The 15,113-nt window shown below is 40.5% G+C and overlaps 1 protein-coding gene across 1 annotated transcript; it reads left to right on the top strand.

The window, feature by feature from the left end:
• Positions 1 to 454: 454 nt before the first annotated feature.
• LIN7C (lin-7 homolog C, crumbs cell polarity complex component) lies at positions 455 to 13,188 on the top strand. The gene is made up of 5 exons (XM_040608604.1): positions 455 to 554; positions 5,275 to 5,393; positions 6,496 to 6,567; positions 6,913 to 7,122; positions 9,627 to 13,188. Exons 1-5 carry the CDS (start codon positions 518 to 520, stop codon positions 9,780 to 9,782), a joined length of 594 nt encoding a protein of 197 aa, XP_040464538.1. The 5' UTR covers positions 455 to 517; the 3' UTR covers positions 9,783 to 13,188.
• Positions 13,189 to 15,113: the final 1,925 nt, after the last annotated feature.

Here is a 15,113-nt window from a genome sequence, read left to right on the forward strand (position 1 = left end):
GCCCCACACATAGATTAAATCCATGCTAAAGAAACGTAAAGCACACGCTTTGCATTTCACACTGGCAGAACAACCTTTTTATACATATTCCATCTCCAGGGTCACTCAGGGTGCACAGACAGAGATGCGTTCCCTGTGTGGTTTTTTTAACGTGTGACGAATCCTTAGTCACGTTAAAGGATGAAGAAAAAAATAAAAGAAGAGGGCATTCCCTAGCGAACCAGCCCTAGCTCAGGCCGGCGCCCAGGGCAGCCCCGGCGGGCGGGCGGTGCCGGCCTCTGCAGGGCCCTGCGGCCGCCCCGCGCTGCCCCTGCCCCTGGACACACCCCAGGTGGGCGCTGCCGTGGCTCCAAGGAAGCCGCAGGCTGCTGTCGCGACCGAAGCCGCTGTCGCGACCGGGGCTGCCAGGCTCCCACTAGATCCGCCATGTCGCCCCCTGCCGGCGCCAGCCCCGCCCCCTGCGGCTGCCCTTCCGGCAGCGCTGCGTCACTTCCCGTCGGGCCGCGGCGAGGAGAAGATGGCGGCGTTGGGCGAGCCGGTGCGGCTGGAGCGAGGTGAGCGCGGCGGCGGCTGCTGAGGGACGGGAGTTGCTGGCCGCTGGCCGCTGCGGGCGAGGTGGGGCCGCGGGGCCGCTGCCGTGGCCCGGTGCTGGGGCGCGCTTCTAGGGGCCTGGCCCGAGGCCTGCGGGCGGCCTTCCCCGGCCCCCTTGCCCCGGCCCGAGGCCTGGGCCAGTGCCGCCGTGCCGCGCTGTGCAGTGCCGTGCCGTGCCGTGCCGGGAGGGAGAGCGGGCAGCCATGGCGGCACTACTCCGGCCCGCCGCGGGGCACCGAGCGGCTCCTCCGCCCCCCGGGCGGCCGGGGAGCGGCCGTGCGGTGGCTGCTCTGAAGATGTTTCCCTTCGCCGCTGGTTCTTGCGGTGTGCGGGTGGCACTCGCTCCCTCGGCTCTTTGCGCAGCCCCCGAAGGGTTTCCTCGCGTTTCGGGGTGTGGCCGGGTTTCTGGGGACGCGCTCGCCCCAGGCCGCCTGTAGATGGGTCTGCTGTGCCTTCTGCCAGCTCCGCTGGGCCCGAGAGCTCCTTGTTTCTCTTTCCTCCTGGGGAAACTTACTCTGAAAGCTAAGAATTAGCTGTGTTCAAGTCCTGTCTGTTAGGCTGTGTCTTAGCAGTGATAACTTTCTTGTTTTTATAGCAGGCAACTGACATGCACGGGTCCCTATACACTTTTTCGTGGTTCTTCTCAACTCCGTTAGTCTCTTGCGTTTATGTTTTCATCCCGATTTGCCACTTGATAGTAATTTGTATTGTTAATAGCGGTGCAGTGTGTAACCGGAATTAGTAGGGAAACTGGTAAAATACAGAACCTAACTATAGTATGTTTGTGTCTTTTTATCCAGGGCTTTTAAGAAACAACGATAGACTTCCTTCAGGGTGGTTCTTCAGAACTGTGCAATGTCTGCAGTAGCTCAGTGAACACATGCTTGTATAGCATTACAAGTGGTTGGTTTATTAGTGCATATTTAGGAATATAGGGATTGGGAAATGGAATATAAATGAGAATACAGAGAATGAGAAATCCTGTTTTTGAAAGGGAAAGCAATTAAGTGGAGTGTAGGCGATTGGATGAATGGAGTGTTTTTCCCCTGGGTCTCGTTGGGACCACTCCCTCTACTCGCAGTGCTAGATGCTTTTTTGTAGATACACCCACTTGATTGTGCTTGGTACTATCATGTTACTTACCACAGAACTCTGTTTTTCTATTTGCTTAATCTTCCTTCCCATTCCACAAGTGAACCACTTGTAATGTGTGAGAGAAGGCCTGTAAATAGTGAGTTACGTAAGGACTTTGCTTCCCACTCCACAGCTCATTTACCCTCTCTGTTCTGAAGCTTGTTAATTAGGGCAGCTGCTTTGGCAGTGGATTAGTTGCTCTTGTTAGGTCTGCGGGAGTTAAACCTTGGGCAGCATCCTTCTCTACTTCATTACCCTGCCACTATGCACTGTCCGTGAAAACAAACAAATCTGCAGAGTTACTTAGGGATCAGTGGAACAAAGGAGCTATTTAGTCTTCCTGGCATATTGGTCTTTTTAATAAAAGAAGAAAAAGGGAACACAGTATAACAGACTTGCAAGAGGTTTATTTACAGAAATAAATAATCTGTTAATTGTATGGGGTTGACTGCAGATAACTCGATGATGAATCAGCAGCAACTTGAAAGTGAACATCACTAATGTTGCTGGCATATAGCATAAGAAAAGAGAGAATAGTGTAGAAATCGAGCTGATTTTAAACGTTTACCATATGCTTACCATCAGGGCAATTGAAAATTCTCCCTGTCCTCTCCTCCGAGCGGCATTGCAAACACCACCACCCAAATTCACTGGAGTGCAGGGCTGAAACAACATTTTATATTTTGAATTTACTCTTATGGTTTGGCAGTGATGTGTGATACCTCTACATACATCTTAGGAATCCAGACTATTTGAACAGAAGCGGCGGAGGTGGTTAATAATGAGCATCTATGAAGATGCTGCATTTTTCCTCTTTCTGTGTTTAGTTCACACATACGCTTGGAGTGGTGGCATCTTCCTGGCTTTTTCTCCACATTCTTTTAGTTTAAATGTATCTTTTTTTTTTCTTGTCAGAACCTCGATCTAGCATCCTGTGATCACAAAAAATTATTTGTGAAGAACGGATGGCTGATATAAAAAGGATGAAAATGTTAAAACAAAATCGATTTTTTAGTTGCATGGATTCAATTTTACAATGAGTTTTATGTGTGGGTTTTTTTTATCATCTACCTCTAGAGTAATTTCTACATCAATCCTTGTTGAAATCCATTACTGGAACAATCAACTTTCAGCTGATCAATACATACAGCTGAGCAGTGCTTCGGGAGGAAGCAAACTACATCAACAGGGCAGTCAACAATCTTTTCTTGAAAACGAAAGGTGTGTTTTGCCACTTGTTCCCAGCCAAACTAGTTCCTTTCCAGAGCAGTATTGCTGGGAGAGATTGAATCTTCAGCTTTTGACTGGTCGTGCCTAATGCAGTTCAGTAGGAAAAAGTTACGCTCATTTCACTTTCGGACTGGTATAATGGGGTCCTGTCAACAGGGCAAAACAAAACAACTGTTGGGGAAAAAAAGTGTCCTGGTAGTGGGATCCCTTGCCAGTGTCTGCCTGAGCAAGCGGTGCAGTGTGGTAAAAGGAGATCTGTGGAATGCTGAGGACCCAATTTTCATGCTGTGCTTGTCTGCTTTGGGTTTTTACTTTACAGCAGCAATTTGGTCCTTTGATCTGAAAGCCCTTTTTTATTAAAGTGCATTTTCTGCTTTAGTTTCATCTAAAAGGAATCCAGTTCAGTGTATCCCAGTCACTTTTTGACAAGTGGATTGTGTGCTTCTGGTCTGTGCTTTATGAAAGACACAGCTGGTTCCCAAACCAGCCAATTTCTCCTTAGGGTATAAAATGTGATGTAGTTCTGTCTGTTAGGAGATCCAGGTAGGAAATATACCGAGTTTATTGATGAAATACAAAGTCAGAAAAAGACGAGAAATTAGCGAATGGAGTTCTGGAGCGTTTATTTCTGCAGCTACTCTTTGGATCAGTAGGTTGCTGTTGCCCTTTAAAATTTCTGGCAGTGTCCTGATCAAACTGTTAGATAACAAGTTCACGCACTTCATGGTTCGTGGGCTGCAGGCACAAGAACAGCTGCATGGAACTGTACTTTTTATGTGCATGAAGTAGTCATTTGTCTGCAAACATCTGCAAGTATTTAAATGATAGCTGTATTGTAATTCATATACTTACTAGACTTTCTCATGAATTTATGGAGTGTTGCAGGATTGGAAGTGCTTCTGTCGACATTTGTTGATCATTGTACTTCAAACTGTTAAGTGTGAGACTTCATGAAATTAAGATAATTTGTACTGCTGTTGCTGAACACAAGGATTACTAAGAAAGCTGGTGATTTTGCATCATAAAAAACAATTACATCTAGAATCTCTTTAATTTCACTGATGAGTTTATATGCTAAATGAAATATAAAATGTGTGCTAGGAAATTAAAAGCTTTAGAAGCATTTTTTCATAACTCATGGAGATGGAAAGAACATTGAAAGTGGGCAGAACATCACTGTGGGTTATCTCTGGCCAGTGCACTTGACATTAATTTCAGAACAGGCACCCCCTTGTCTTCTCATTCGGTTACATAAATTATCTCTTTTTTGACTTCGTCTTTAGGAGGAGTTTGTGGCTATTGCACTTTTTCTGTGCTGACGTGATGCTATTGAGTAGACGTGCATTCACATGAAGAATGATTGCCTGAAAATTAATTACAGAAAAAAGTAATGCATTTGTGATATAGCAATGTCCTAGCCTTCATCCTTTTCTAAAATAATCTGTGCCTTATTTATATAGTATATTAATCACTGCTTCTTTGCCTTTGTGATAAGGTAATCCTTTCTGTGTGCTTTTCTGAGAGACTGTTCTGCTTCTGTTCAAGGAATTGCGTGATTCAGAATGATCACTAATATAACACTTTGGAAATACAAGTGAGAGCTATGAATATATGCTACTCGTGTAGAGCTGCCAGGACCACGCCACATAGCGTTCGATGCCTGTCTTGAGTCGTACCGGTCTGGAACCAAATCCTTCACAGGGAGTTCAGTTTCACAAAGCAGCATCCACTTTCATGAGAACGTGGACAATTTGAATTCTTAGGAACAAATTTCTAGGAACTGGAACAAAGAGGTTTGGGGCCAGGTAGTTCTCAGTGCTGTTGTAGGAGAAGCAACAAGTCTACTTGTTGAACGAATTTTTTGAACATAAAAGGTTTGTTAGCATATTTAATGATATTCTAGCTGTTTAAAAAGAATTTTGTCCATGCAGTAGATAGATTTTGAAGTACGCATATGAAATGTTAGTAGTATATACATCAACAAAATGGTTCAATATGATTTAATCTTCAAGGAAAAATCAGATTGTCTTTGCAGTATGCATATGGAAGTGATACCTTCGGATATTTTACAGGGTTGCATTGCTGTGGTTGACTTAATAGTCTGAAAGTATGGTGGTTTAATGTAACATTTTGTAGATATGTAGTTTTATGGGAGAGAGGAAACTAGTACATAGTTTTAAGGTGTATACCCAGTATGTACACAGACTGCTCCGTTAATTTAAAAAAAAATTTAAAAAACCAACAAAAAAAAAACCAAACTAAAAAACACTTCGGGTTTCCTCAGGCATTACTCATTACTAGTGTTTTATTTTCCTGTAGACATCTGCAGAGCAATTGAGTTGCTGGAAAAATTACAGAGAAGTGGAGAAGTGCCGCCACAAAAGCTACAGGCATTGCAAAGGGTCCTTCAAAGTGAATTCTGTAATGCTGTAAGGGAGGTAAGTTAACTTGACATAAGCAGTTACCTTGAGTTAAAAACCAGTGTTTTACCTTTTCATTTTTGTGCTCAGTGCATTAATCTGATTTTGTTCTTTTTAAAAGCTGATTACAAAGTTTAATAGAACAAAACTTATTTTTTTAAAATTCAAAAGCAAATCATTTAAGCTAGAATAGGTGTGTTAAATAATGGCTCAGGAACAAATAACTTCTTAGATGTTATTTTGAGAGCCTGTCTTTACCAGCAGCTAGCAGGCTGTCATCTTGGAGTGTAAGAATGGACAAAGTACCACTTGCCTCGGTATTGGCGTCAGCTTGAGGTGGGGCCTTGCACCACCTCATGTTCCGTCCAGCTACTCTTTCAGAGATTTTTAGGTGATTGAATATGCTTTGCTCTTGCTGTTAGTGCTACCACTGATGATAACACCTGGAATAATTTAAAAGATCAGTTTGTAGATACAGATGTCATCTTAATATTTCCATCCTGTTGAGGATGGTGCGTTTGTTGTGTAGCAAGTCCAAATGGTTGACAGGTAGATGTAAGGATATGTGTTAGCCCTCAGTGTAAACATGTCCTTAGCATTAGTATTCTTATTGCCTCTGTGTTTTCAATAACTTCTTTTTTTCTGAAGGTATTCAATTAGTTGCATCAGTTGAAGGAAAATTTGGGGGTTTGTGGGGAGGGATGCATTGTCAGGAGAGCTTTGAAGAGTTGTCCGTAAGTGATTTTGCATGCATCCTTATTGAAGAGTTTGATCTTGAATCAAACAACAGAAGATAGTCATCCGTGTCTCCAGTCAGGTGTGTGAGATTAGCTATAAGCATTTGTAAATTCATGGTGAGGTCTGAATGCTGTGGGAGGAGGGAAGATTTAGGTTGAGACCTGGATATGTGTGGATTAACTGAGCGATAAAGATGCCAAGAGTGGTATTGCCTGATAGTAAGGTAGGTTGTCACTTGATGCATTGTAGTGAACCAGGGAGTAACTTCTTATTAGAGGTGTGTACTTTTTAATTTACACATTTTTGAGTTGTACGTGATATTTTGTTGTATAAGGAGAAAAATGTCTGTTCTCCCCATGCTTAAACTGTTTTGTCTCTAAAGGTGTACGAACACGTATACGAAACTGTGGATATCAGCAGTAGCCCAGAAGTTAGAGCTAATGCAACAGCAAAGGTAAACCCCAAACCGCTGTAAAATACAGTAGTTTGTTAACTTAGAAGCAGAAGATTATTTAAAATTCAGAAGGCTATTATCTAGATGTCTGATAAAATGGATGAACTTAATGGGTTATTAAAAGGTATAAAAAAGACTTGTTATTTTTAAGTTTCTTCCATTTTAATTTTATTCTTGGAGTCCTAAATTTTTCATGCTAGTGTTGGTATCTAAGGAATTCATCTCGTTTGTCGTAACAATTAAGTACTTTGAGATAAAAATTCTTTTTTTTCAATCTGGTCGCCGTCTCTAGTTAAGGGGTCTGCATTTAATTTCTTATAAATAGGAATGTCTTATTCCTTACAGGCCACCGTAGCTGCATTTGCTGCTAGCGAAGGTCATTCCCATCCCAGAGTGGTTGAACTACCCAAAACCGAAGAAGGTCTTGGATTCAACATTATGGGAGGCAAAGAACAAAATTCTCCAATCTATATCTCTCGAATTATCCCTGGCGGTATAGCTGATAGACATGGAGGCCTGAAACGTGGAGACCAGCTGCTTTCTGTAAACGGAGTGGTAGGAACTGGTTTTCACTTTCTGTAGCAGTAACGACTTGTTTCCACGTGGGGGCACACAGGGAATATGCAGGGCACAAGCTCGATGTCATTTTTAATCTTGGCAAAGTAGTTTCTTTTTGACCTTGCAAGAACAACCTGAGTAGGTTTCTGTAGAGAGCTCTAGGATTATGCTTTGGTGATCTGTCTCAACTGGGAACTGTACTACTTATGTCAGTATTTCAGATTCTGAGGGGTTCTATAAATTGACTCAAAGAATTGTTGTATGAAATAGTAACTGCCATTATGGCTTCCTCTTTCATCCAAGTTTCATGATACAGATTTTAAATAATAGTTTTCTGCACCTTCTAAGGTAAGTAGTTATGCTATGTTGAGTTATACTGACCAGATTCTCATTATCCCAACAAAAATGCTACTGTATTATGAAAGCTGTAATAAGGTGGAACTACAAGGTGGTGCTATCTTCAGTTCTGTGGTGTTTTTTTTCTTCCCACTTAAGTGCATGGAGCTTCAGAAATAGAGGCTTTTTAGAATATTTTAAGGAGCATATGTCTAAAATGCCGTTGTGGATATTTATTTTTAATAAGTATCCTCTTGTGAAGAGTTAAAATACAAAATAAAACACAGAGTGACTGGAAAGAGGAGGCTGTGGACAGGCTTTGACTTATGGTAGCTGCCAGTGAAATGTATGTAAATATCTCTCAAACCCCTGCTTTTATTTTAGAGAAGCTGTATGCTAGCTTAATGTTCTGCATTATATCTGCAAACCAAATTTTATTTTGAGACCGAACATCAAACCAAATCCTATGCTTTTTAACCCCAGTGGGTTTTTTTGACAAGAATAGAGACTTACTAGGTGTCTGTACTCTGGGAAGTCGCTGCTAGCCCAGATCTCTGACATGCTTGGCTCCTGATTATTACCTGGGAGTCCAAATGTACTTTTTAGGAGACATAAGAGAAATTATGACCATAGTGGTGCAACTGTCCTTGGCTTGGCCTTCCTGTTACTTTGAAGCAGTGAGGGATGGGTATAGAACTCTCTTTAGATGAGACCTTCCTCACCCACAGACCCCCTTAAAGAAAACAAAACCACCACTCTATCCAAAACTGAGCCTGATCGTCAGACAGTTGGTGCAGCTAATGACTGCATGTGTGCATACACGTATATAAATACAGATATAGCCATTGAAAGAGTGCAGCAAGTGAGTGCATAAAATACTGTTGAGAATGCCAGCGTGGTCTCAGAGGAATTGTCTGCTGATGTTTACAGATGGAATCCTGTCGTCTTAATACACATGACAGGCATATTCTTGTAATTGTAATTTCTAATTTAATAATGAAGAAATTAAAAATAAATTGCCACTGCCAAGACTGCAGTGAATGTGCCTTAAAACAAGTTTGTTTTTTTTTCCAGCTGGGAGATTGGTGTACTCCAGAATTTTAGGTGTTTTGATATAATAAGCGTAGAACTTCACAAACCTTTTATTAGCCTTTTTAAACAGAACAACCTACACATCCACTTGAATAACAAAAATGAAAACACTCAGATCTATGTGTTGTCTAAGTCTGATAGAAGAGAAATAATTTGGGTTTTTTTTAATTGTTGTCTTTCTTTCTGTAAGTAACTTTATAGTAACGGGGAAACCCTCCAATCAACAGGTACATCACCTGCCTTCTAGCTTCTAATAGCATCAGTGGGAGGTAGGCTTGGGGTAGTCCCGTCATTGTGTTTAATAAGTTTGGGAGAAATAAGTTTTTCTGATAAAATGTGTGCTGTCCAGGAATATATATGTGGGTGCAGTTGTTCAGAACTGTTACTTAAAATTGGTAACTAGATTAATATAACCCTAATAAATTCTGAGAGTTGTTTTAGGGAAACTGTTTTCATTCTGTTCTTAAAGAGTTGGGTTAGGTTATTCTTAATCTTGAATACCTTGCATTTACTGAGAGACGTGTGGAGCCCTGAGACAGGCAACACACTGCACGTTAGCTGCTATACTGCAGGCACCCAGTATGCACTGTATTGCCTTGTAACACAGGATAGCATCAAGAAGGCAGCTATCTCGCAGTTGTCATGTGGCAACTTAATACACAAATTGAGGGTGACTACTGAATTAAAAACATATGCCAAAAGAAGAAAAATAATCTTGAATTTTAAATAAGTGACCTGCTGAAGTTGTTGATTTTTAAGTGTGATTCCATAACTGCCTAATGTTATCCTGATTTCACTTACTGTATGTAAACAATTTAATTTTTCAGCGTAAACCTAACTAAAATTTTTGTGCTACCCTTTTGTTCTGTTTGTTTTTTGGTTTTTTAATACTGATTAGTAAAATTTATCATCACGTCTTACTGATTTGCTGAAGAATAAATCCTGAACTTGGGTGATGTTGTCCTTGTGCAGTCTTGAAACTAGAATGCTTCAATATTTGATTTTACAGAAGTTGTACAAAAAATGAAAAAATCTGTTTTCTAATACTGTACTTAATGGTTTATACTTTGCAGAGTGTCGAAGGTGAACACCACGAAAAAGCAGTAGAACTGCTGAAGGCAGCTCAAGGAAAGGTTAAATTAGTTGTGCGATACACACCAAAGGTCCTGGAAGAAATGGAGTCGAGATTTGAAAAAATGAGATCGGCCAAACGCAGGCAGCAAAATTAACATTGTATGTGATAACTTAGAGAGAAAATATATTCCATTTACATTTTATAGTTTGCTTTGTGACTCAGTTGATCCAATGCCTGGGCTACAAAAGACCCTGTCCTTTTCATAGAATCACAGAATGATGGAGATTGGAGGGACTCCTGGAGATTGTCTGGTGTAACCCCCCTGCTCAGAGGAGAGTTAGCTAGAGCAGGTTGCTCAGGACTCTGACAGGCTGGGTTTTTAAGTGCTCCAAGTATGGAGACTCCAGAAGATCTCTGGGAAACCAGTCCTAGTGTTTTGATCTCCCTCACGCTACAAAGGTCCATTCTTCCATTTAAATGGAGTTTCTTGTATTGCCATTGGTGTCCGTTGCCTCTTGTCCAGTCACTGGATGCTGCTGAGAAGAGTCTGGCTTTTTTACTCCTCCTTATCAGGCGTTTATACTCATTGGTAAGATCACCCCTGAGCCTTCTCATCTCCAGGCTAGACAATCCCAGTTCTCAGCTTCTTGTCTGTCAGACGCTCCAATCACTTCATCACCTTGGTGGCCCTTCACTGGACTCACTCTGGTATGCCCGTGTCTGTATTGAACTGGGGAGTGCAAAACTGGACCCAGCACTTCAGTTGCATCTGAGCAGAGGGAAAGAGTCGCCCCCCTCAATTTGCTGGCAGCGCTCTTCCTCACGCAGATCAGAAGAGTGCTGGGCTGCTTTGCTGCCAGGGCGCGCGGTGACTCGCAGTGAGCTTGGGATGGTTCTCTGCAAGGCTGCTTTGCGGCTGGTCAGCCTCTCCGCCTGTGCTGGTGCATGGTGTTACTGCTCCCCAGGTGCAGGATTTTACACTTTCCTTCGCTGAACTTTGAGATTCTCGTTTGCCCATTTCTCTAGCCTGCCAGGGTCCCTTTGAATGGCTCACTTGAGGGGCTCTGTCCCATCACGCTTCATATTAACGAGTATGTTGCACTGTATGGACCCCAGTACAGACCCCTGGGGTGCAGCAGTAGTGACTGGTGTACAGCAGGATTTTGTACTACTGATCCCAAGGACCCTTGGCAGTTCTGCTGGTTTTAGAATGTTTTCAGTCTCTGTGTGTTTCACAGTTTTAAGAGGAATGTGTACTTTTAAAATGGCCTACAATACCCTGAAAAAGTATGCATGGATATTTCTATTGATTTTTTTAAGAAGTCTCTTTCATGTCAGACCTCTAAGCGTGAAAGTGAATTTGCAGTCTTTTCAAAGGCATTTAAGAACGCATACTTGTACAATTGGCATCCCTTTTTCCCTGCCTTTTTTTTTTTTTTTCATTACTTAACATAGAATCTGCAGGTTTTTTTGCTAAATGATTTTGGAAAAAAGATTCTTATGTAGCAGTATCTTGGCACTTTTCTGAAGAATATGTTGTATATCAACTACAAAACCTAATTGTGATCTACTGTGTAGCTGATAATGATACCAGATTTTATAATGTTTTGGCGAGTACATTATTTTTTACACTTCTCCTAAATTGTAATTTGTTACTTTAGAAATTGTATTACCTCGCCTGTAAATAATTTACAGTTGGTGTTCTCATAGAATGATTTTGTAATAGCCAACATATACGAATTTGCAACAATCATTCCTGTAACTTACATTATTTTGTACTAATCTTGAAGCAGCTAAGGGGAAAAAAAATCTAATAGCGTACACAGTTCTAGATTGCCTGTCTAGATGTATTTTTATATTCAGAAACAGAAGATATATTAATGCAGTGCAAAAGAATTCCAGATGTTTCCCTGACTTTCTGCTGTTTAAAAGAAATACTCATCTTAATTGTCATACCTCTTTTGTGTTTTTAGTATGTTCTATTGTAGTCTTATTTACAGACTGACTGTATTGGTCTTGGACTAGTTAATACCTAAATTATTATTACCTTTATGAGTACAATGTTCTGAGGCTTATATGCCACGTTACCAGTTTATTACTGATTGCTTCTGACTTGGAGAATTCTTGGTTGTACTACATCACCTTTGCTATAAAACTTTATGTGGGATGGTGCTGTGGTGGGAATAAGGAAATCTCCAGCTATAAGCAATCGATGTCTTAAGCGGTGTTGATGGTGAGATGGTTTTTGTGTGCTGTTTTGAAGAAAATTTCTGGACAGAGATCCACCTCTTGGAATCTACCAGGTTTGAGATTGTAGTTATGTAGTTCAGGTTTGGGTTTTTTTTTGGGGGGGTTGTGGGTTTTTTTGGTTTGTTGTTTTTTTTTTTTTTTTAAGGTCACCTTTTGGTATATATCTAGAATTAACTTGGTTGTGTACTGGCTGTCTGTTCCCTTGTATGGCAGCTATGGGTGCATCTTAATTGACTTAGTAATTGGATTTGTAGAAGCTTAAAAGTTAAAACTTATCTGAAAAGTGCAGTTCTTACTATGTGGCTAATCCCTGGTCTTTCTACATGGAGGAGTCTGGTCTATTGTGAAATAATTGAGGATGTGAAAGGAAGGAAAAGGTTAGCGATCTAAAAGTGACAGCATGTAGTTTGTGCTTTGTCAGTTGATCTACTGGAGAAGAAAAAAATGTGATTGCTTTCTGCATGTTTGTAAGCATGGTAAGCCTGCAAAGAGAAATTTGGATTTTAAAGATACTGATCGGTTGGAAATACAGTATAAATATTTATTGGTTAGATGACATGAGCACTGAATTGTGTGGTTGATTGTGTCATAGGCCTCTCAGAAGGCCCCATGTTACTAATACAACCATGTTGTTGAATTGTATATTTTTATGGAACAACTAATGTTTATAAAGTATTGAGACCAAAATCACTAGTTAGACCAATTGTGGATGTGTTTTAATTTAATTGTAAAATAGTAAAGATTTGTTTTAGAGCTATATATAAATATATATATATATAAAAGAAAGGTATGGATACAAGATAGAAACGTGCATTTTAAAACCTATATCCCTTCTGTTACTGAACAAAGGTGTGTTTCGTTACTTTACAGAAATACTTAACTCTAGTGCAGCTAGAGCTGCTAAATGCAGTAGCATTTTCATTCTGAATTGTAGCATTTGGATACAGTTTGTCAACTACTGCAAATTGTGGGGAGGTGTATCTGGGCATAGAAATTGTACATGTAGAATCTAAGAGTTTTTAAATTGCAACAACAAAAAAATTCCAATCAACAGACAACTCGTTAACAGTCATCTTTAATACTATAAAACCCCTGTAATATTAAGGAAAGGATGGATTAAAATATCCCAAGAAACATGATCTCTGTTACTACTGAGCAGTGCCTGTACTGTGCTAATATAGAGTCCCTACACACTTGGTGAACAGATTAAGAAGAGGTATCATTTCTGCAGATGACATCTGCATCTATTGCTGCTGTGAGGGATCTTTGGGTTTTATCAACAGAAAAATAAAAGTTAAATTTCACGTGCATTGCGTTTGTGCATTGTTCTTTTGATTTTCCATTTTGAGTGGTGTTTTGACTGCTCTAATTGGGTGCTTGTAATCTCTGGGCATAACATAAACTCCCTGAGTGTGTGTGGCCATCCAAAGAGAAAAGCTTTAACTCTGTTACTAGTTTGTTCTCCCGATTGCTTAGGGGTCTTCCCTTTTCTACCCCAGTATTTTCAGATTTGTTGGAGAAGAAAAACAGAATGTTATAAAGCATCTATAATACCTTGGACCTCCTGCATTTTTGAGAACTCCATAGTCTCAGCTGCATAAATTCAAATTATGTATATTATTGTGACTCAGATACTATCTTCTAATTGTTTTAACCAAGTATCTCAAGTAAGGGAGTTTTTGGAATTTCTGTTATTCCTTGTTTAAAGACCTTGTAAGATTGTCAGCTTCTTGGAAAAATGTGCCTGGAGTTATGAACTGAGATAAAGGTAGAAAATGCTTCAGTTCTGAATGTAGAGACTCTAACGTAGGTAGGCTGGACTGCGAACTGAAAATACACGCACAAATATTTATGTGAATATTTGTTGTAGAGGATTGATAACACATGAGCTGGAAATAGAAGCACATTTTCAATTCTGTTTTAAAGTAATTTCCATGTTCTGGCTTGCAGGGTGGCAATCTCTTGTTCTGCTAAATATGGTTCAGATATATAAACTGTGAATTTCGACATAAGGCTTGTAACATTACACCAAAGATGGACTGCAGTTAGATCAACTACTGCTTTTTAAGTTGCATTATCTCATGTGTTTCATTGCAATTACAGGCCTAATTGATTTAAAAACAACGAAAAATCTTGGTGGAACATACTTTATTTCTGACTTCTGATTTCAGTGTGATCTAGCAGTCAATATCCAAGCAAGCTGGAAGTGCCACCCTCTTGTCCTCAATTATGAATACTTGCTTCTGCTGGCATTTGCTGGTTTTTGACCACGTATGGAGCTGTTTCAGTTCGGTAAGCGAGCAGGAACCCAATCATTGTGTCGTTGGGTTTTTTGAGTCTATTTCCACTGACATAGGTGAACTCAAAAAGCAAAGTGCATGGTCAAAAGACTTGCTTTGGTGCAAGGAAGGGGTGAGCCCGTGACAGGTAGACAAAGTGGCTGGAATTACAGGGAGGCCCGAGATATGGAGCAGTCCAGGTTTCTTTGATTCTTTGTCTAGTAAAATCCTGATTAGAAGCTGGATTTGGAGAAAGCCTGGGTTGCAATGCTTGCTTTTAGAGGGAGGTTTTCCTTTGCCAGGAGGGCCTGAGGCTGAGACAGCACACCTGACAAAGGCATCTGAAATTCAGAAGTGTGCCTCAGGATAAAATTGGTAGCTAGTGCTTATGGCAAAAAAGCAAACCAAGAAAGCTGCAAGAAAAGTTCCAGGGAAGCCTTTTAAAATTAAGTTAGCATTGAATTTGAAGTTTTGATGTACTACTATTTCTTGTTGTTTTAAGAGATCCATCTTGGTTCTAGAGTGGCAAAGTCATGAAAAGTAAAACAAACTTCACATCCCTCACCTTTGGTTTATTGGGGTTGGTTTGTGTGTTAAGTAAATTTGATATTTTGTTGTTAACAAAGGCTTAGAAGGTTTAAAGTCTTCCACTCAGATTCATGCTATGGTTACTTCCCTGCTCCTCGAAGAAAAACAAAGGAGCCTTGTCACGGGTTGCAGGACAAGTGGGAAATTGGATCTATTAATTCCAAACTAAACAATCTTCAGGTACCTGTATGAACTTTGTATCTGTTTAGTTGTATAGTTTGATGTATTGATTAATCTTGTCTCTATCTACAGAAAGGTTTCTGTTAATATAAAAACTGGAGTAAGGTGGATATATTGCAGTATTGCTGGGTGTTCAGTCTTCAAAAACCTTTACACTGAAATGATGTGTCCTGGTGAGAAATGGTGAT

This window comes from Falco naumanni, chromosome 10, assembly GCF_017639655.2.
Source record: "Falco naumanni isolate bFalNau1 chromosome 10, bFalNau1.pat, whole genome shotgun sequence".
Taxonomy (NCBI): Eukaryota; Metazoa; Chordata; class Aves; order Falconiformes; family Falconidae; genus Falco; species Falco naumanni.